General features: G+C 42.5%; 1 protein-coding gene across 1 annotated transcript in view; it reads left to right on the top strand.

The window, feature by feature from the left end:
• LOC112071930 (mitoguardin 1) overlaps window positions 1–5477 on the top strand; it is a 47923-nt gene that overhangs the window by 14716 nt on the left and 27730 nt on the right. The window contains 1 exon segment of the mRNA XM_024139344.1: window positions 5218–5318. Within this exon segment, the coding sequence (XP_023995112.1) occupies window positions 5218–5318 (101 nt within the window).

The following is a 5477-nucleotide window of genomic DNA, read 5'->3' as shown; positions in this document are numbered from 1 at the left end:
TCTGTGAAGATAATCAAAGGTTTTAGTGGTTTAAATTTTCTCTTCTGGTTTTTGTGACTGCTATCTTTCGCTGGAAAATGTGCTGTGCTTATTTGGTTTGGTTTCTGTGACCTAACATTAATCGTTTGTAGTGCTTTCGCTTGAGAAGCCTATTTGAAATCGGACACTTTTGTGGGATTACAACAAGATTACCTTTTAAAATGGGTATAAGACCACATGTATGTGTGAGGAATGTTAATTATGAGGATTCTGTTTGAATTTGGCGCCCTGCACTTTCAGCTGTTGTCATTACCATCCGTTAACGGCGATTGTAGCCATAAGAAGTTTAAACTATAGTTTTGGCAAGTCGGTTAGGACATCTCCTGTGTGCATGACAATGCATTTCCCAACAATTTGTTTACAGACAGATTATTTCACATATAATTCACTGTGTTCACAATTCCAGGGATCAAGAAGATTTACTTTTTGGAGAAATGTCCTCTGGTCTGATGAAACATAAATAGAACTGTTGGGCATAATGACCATCGTTATGTTGGATGAAAAGGGGGAGGCTTGCCAGCTGAAGAACAACATCCCACCGTAAGCACGGGGTGGCAGCATCATGTTGTGGGGTGCTTTGCCTGCAGGAGGGACTGGTGCACTTCACAAAATAGATGCCATCATTGAGGGGGAGAAAAATAAGGAATATATTGAAGCAACATCTCAAGACATCAGTCAGGAAGTTAAAGCTTGGTCAGAAATGGGTCCTCCAAATGGACAATGAACCCAAGCATACTTCCAAAGTTTGATCCAAATGCTTAAGGACCACAAGTCAAGTATTGGTAGGGCCATCACAAAGCCCTGACCTCAATCCTATAGAAAATGTGTGGGCAGAACTGGAAAAAGGTGTGCGAGCAAGAGGCTACAAACCTGCTGACTCAGTTACACCAGCTCTGTCAGGAGGAATGGGCCAAAATCACCCAACTTATTGTGGGAAGCTTGGGTCAAACGTTTCGGGTAGCCTTCCACAAGTGAAACAATTTAAAGGCAATCTACCAAATACTAATTGAATGTATGTTAAACTTCTGACCCACTGGGAATGTGATATGAAGAAATAAAAAGCTGAAAATAAATAATTCTCTCTGCTATTATTCTACATTTCACATTCTTAAAATAAAGTGGTTGATCTTAACTGACCTAAGACAGGGAATTTACTAGGATTAAATGTCAGGAGTTGTGAAACTGAGTTAAATGTTATTTGGCTAAGGTGGTATGTAAACTTCCCACCTCCAACTGTATAAGGACTTGGGGCTAGCCATTGTAAGTTCAAGTCACTCGCCACAACAGTACGCGTGTGCAGGAGGCGAGCGAAAGCTCGGGAGAGAGGGTGTGTGAGTGTGGTGAGGTACCTGGTACCAGACGGGGAGACAGGCCAGGGGCAGACGGTGAACAGATCACCAGGTGGAATCCAAGCAGCAGTGCAGCAGGCAACAAAAAGGTTTATCACACCACTCGAAGCTTTTATTTCTGGAGCAGATCTCTTGTAGAAAATGCCAGTGAATGGTCTTTGAACAGCAGGAGGGGCTTCAGAGGACACTTCAAAGACTCCTGTTGGGCCCAACCCTTTTTACTTCACACTAGTGACTAATTGATGTTATACTGCTTGGGGTAGCTGGTGGTCTTACCTTTTTTCAAAGCAGAAACCTGACACCTAGGACTTCCAGTAATACCGTCGTTGGTGGTCCTGGTCGAGCAATAGCTCCACAGTTTTTTTCCCCAGGTTGGAATGTGCTCGTGTACTAGATCTGCCTCCAAGCGGCCATCTCTCTGCATTGTTGTTGTTTTGCTAGAAGCACCCTCTGTATAGCCCAATTACGGGGAGAAAAAGAAAGGAGAAAAAAAAAAGAAAGAAATGAAAAGAAGCTCGGGCGGAAAAAAAAAAAGGAAGGGGGAAAAAAAAGAGAACCTCGGAAAAGCAGAAGAAATCTCTCCGCGTTTAATCTTGGTCAAATTAGGTTGTAGGTTAAATGAGTTGATCTTGGAGGCGAAGGCCTGCTGTGGAGGATTAGCATCCTGCATATGTTACCCGCGAAAAAAAAAAAAATCCAAGTTTTATCAAACTCAAATTTCTATACTTTGTAAAAAAAAAAAAAAAAAAAAAAAAAAAAAAAAAAAAAACATGTTGTGAAAATGAAGATCTCCCATTAGCTGTGTCTCTCTGAGGGGAGCGTTTTTACATGTCCAATCAAATTTTTGAATTTACCAAGGGAGACTCCAATCAATGTCTGTAAAACACTTCCAAAGATGTCAAGGGAAACAGTGATCATCTCGTAGCTCAATTACGAGTCTTCACTTAGCAAGCGTCTGAATACTATCATAAAAAGGTTTTAGTTTTAAATTAAATTTGGAATTTACGCGAATAAAATCCTATAACCTGTTTTTGCTTTGTCATTACTAGTATCGTATGTTGTGTCCTGTAGTTGAGGACATGTTTTTTATTTAATAAGCGCTGTTAACGTTGGAAAAAGGAAGTGGTCTCGGAATACTTGTCCGAAAAGCTTTGTATACTTAATTCTGTCCTGAAGCTAAATTCTATGGCATGTCGCCATGGGTTTTGTACTGGTTATATTAAATACTTGTGTCTTTGACATGGCTCACTAATAGCTACTCTCGCGTACAGGCATTCCTAGGTGTTACTGCTGAGCAGGCCCATTCTGGCGGTGTTAGTGCCGTTACACGGCCATATTCATAGGGGTCTCGACCGTACAGGCCCAGTCTCCTAGGGGTCTACTGCCGTACAGGCCAGATACCTAGGGTCTACCTCGCTCAGGCCACTTCCTACTGGGTCACTGCCGTAACAGGCATTCCTAGGTGGTCTACTCCGTACAGGCAGTCAGGGGTCTACTGTCCGAACAGGCCAATTCCTAGGGCTTACGCCCGACAGCCAGTCTAGGGGTCTACTTGCCGTACAGCCATCCTTAGGGGTCTACCGTTCGTACCAGGCACTCCTGACGGTCTACTGCCCGTACGGGCCATCTGGGGTGTCTTTTAGCTTATCTGACTCTGGTTATAACATATAGAAATGCTTTGGATTTACTGTTACAGTGACCAATTTGGGTTGCGTTTATGGGATTTGTTCTGCACATTCTAGATACTTGTATTTGTTTGGACCATTATATAACTCGCTTTTTAGGAAGCTAAGTAACCATACGCATTTTTCTGCACTCACTATATACATAACCAAACCTGTTACACACCACAGTAAACGTTGATGTTTTTTCAGAACAGGACTGCGTGTTTTTGGTAAGATGAATCTGGATGATGTGTCCTGTCTCAAAGACTCCATCAGCCATCGCCTTCAACGACTCCTTCATGTCTGCTCAGAGGTATACAACACACACCTTCATCACTTACACTGTAGCAGGCCACGGCATTACATTTCCAGGCTCGTCACGTCAATCTTCTTACGAATTTTTTTATTATCTGTTTATTATTTCAATTAAAAAAGAACAGATGCCAAACATTGACATGCTTTTTAGTGTGAATGGAACGGGTTAACTTCAGAGGAGATAAAACTAGATCATCAAATAGCCCCTCCTTTGCTTGATGACAACTTTGTACACTCTTACCACTCTTATGGAATCAGCGGCGGACGTGATAGCAACACAGACACGTCCTACAGTCTTAGCACACACACACACACACACACATCACACACAACACCAAGCCACACTCGGCTACACCGATAACTCTAACACACACTACACATAGATTTTATTGTTTGTGGAGTAGGGGCCTGACGGGCAAATTCTCTCACAGTGTGTTGTGAATTCTGTTTACGACATTTTATTATTAAACAATACACCTAACTCCTTCATTTTCGGCGGGACTCCAGGAAAGAGTAGCTGACTGCCTTGGCGAGGACTAGTCGGTCGATCATATAACCCCCAGCGTTGGAAAGAGTAGCTGCTGCCTTGGCACGGAACTAGTCCGTGATCCATAATAAACCCAGGGAAGAGTACCGCTGCCTGGCAGGAACTAGTCGGGATCCGTAATAATACAAAATATATTTAATTACAAACAGATGTACTTACTGTGACAATGCTTGGGCAGGGGTACAGTTAGGTCAAAGGTAATTTCTCCATTGCAAGCTAGTGGTAAGTGACTATACATAGATTAACTAAAGCAGAATACAGCAGATGTACAAAAGGTGTGTGGGTGTCATGTAAATCCCAGGTGAGCGATCAGATGTTATGTGTGAGTCTTTGTGGTGCTTGTGGGGTGGTAGGCACGTGTCATGTGGGTTAGGAACTTCTAGTCAGTTTGATCGACCCGCCTTTTGGTGTTCCTCCATTTTAGAAGCGTTTTGTAAGAGTGGTACAAAGCTTCCATCAAGCAGAAGGAGGGGGCTATGTTGAAGGGAGATCTGGTTTTATCCTCTGAAGTTATACGCCGTACTGTTCCTAACTGTTCAACACCTTAGTACCACAATAGCGGATAATGTCAATGATTTGCAAGCATCGATGTGTACTACTTTAGTTCTAATTACTGTGGAAGGTAATAAACTGTGAAATTATATATCCGATTGACCATACTTTAAAGAGGCACATTCGCGTGCTATAGACAAATGACCTCTCTGCATGTTTAACGGTTTTCTGGTATTAACGTAGCGCGTGATCTCTGTCTACTCACTTTATCCCTTACCCATGTTTACATATCTACCTCATTACCTTGTACCCCTGCCACATCGGAGCTCTCTCGTAATGGCCGGCATCTTCTCTTACTAGTGTACTCTTGTTTATATAGCCAGTTATTACCTCGTATACTCCCTGCTCATGGACCTCAGTACCCATGTTACATAACCAAAGTTAACAGGCCAGTCCTAGGGGGTCTACTGCCGAACAGTCCAGTCCTAGGGGGTCTACTGCCGTACAGGCCAGTCCTAGGGGGTCTACTGCCGTACAGGCCAGTCCTAGGGGGTCTACTGCCGTACAGGCCAGTCCTAGGGGGTCTTGTTTAATTTAATCTGGGGTATATACATATAGAATGCATTTGGATTACTGTTACAGTACAATTTGGGTTGGTTATTGGATTTGTTCTGACATTTCTAGATTATTGTATTTGTTTGACATTATACTGCGTTTGTTAGGAGCTAGTAACATAAGCATTTTTCTGCACTCACTATAACATATACTAAACCTGTGTACACAACCAATAAACGTTGATGTTTTGTTTCAGATAAGACTCGTGTGTTTTGTAGAGATGATCTGGATGATGTGTCCTGTCTCAAAGACTCCATCAGCATCGCCTCYAACGACTCCTTCATGTCTGCTGCAGAGGTAAGACACACACACCTCACTACACTGTAGAGTGCCGGCATTACATTTACCAGGCTCGTCCAGTCAATCTTTTACATTTTTTTATTATCTGTTTATTATTTTCCAATTAAAAAAGACAGATGCAAACATTGACATTCGTTGTAGTGTTGAATGGAACGG

The sequence above is a fragment of the Salvelinus sp. IW2-2015 genome, unplaced genomic scaffold (genome assembly GCF_002910315.2).
Source record: "Salvelinus sp. IW2-2015 unplaced genomic scaffold, ASM291031v2 Un_scaffold1774, whole genome shotgun sequence".
In the NCBI taxonomy this organism is placed as follows: domain Eukaryota; kingdom Metazoa; phylum Chordata; class Actinopteri; order Salmoniformes; family Salmonidae; genus Salvelinus; species Salvelinus sp. IW2-2015.
Note: the sequence above shows the minus strand (reverse complement) of the source record. Positions and strands in the feature narration are given on the sequence as shown.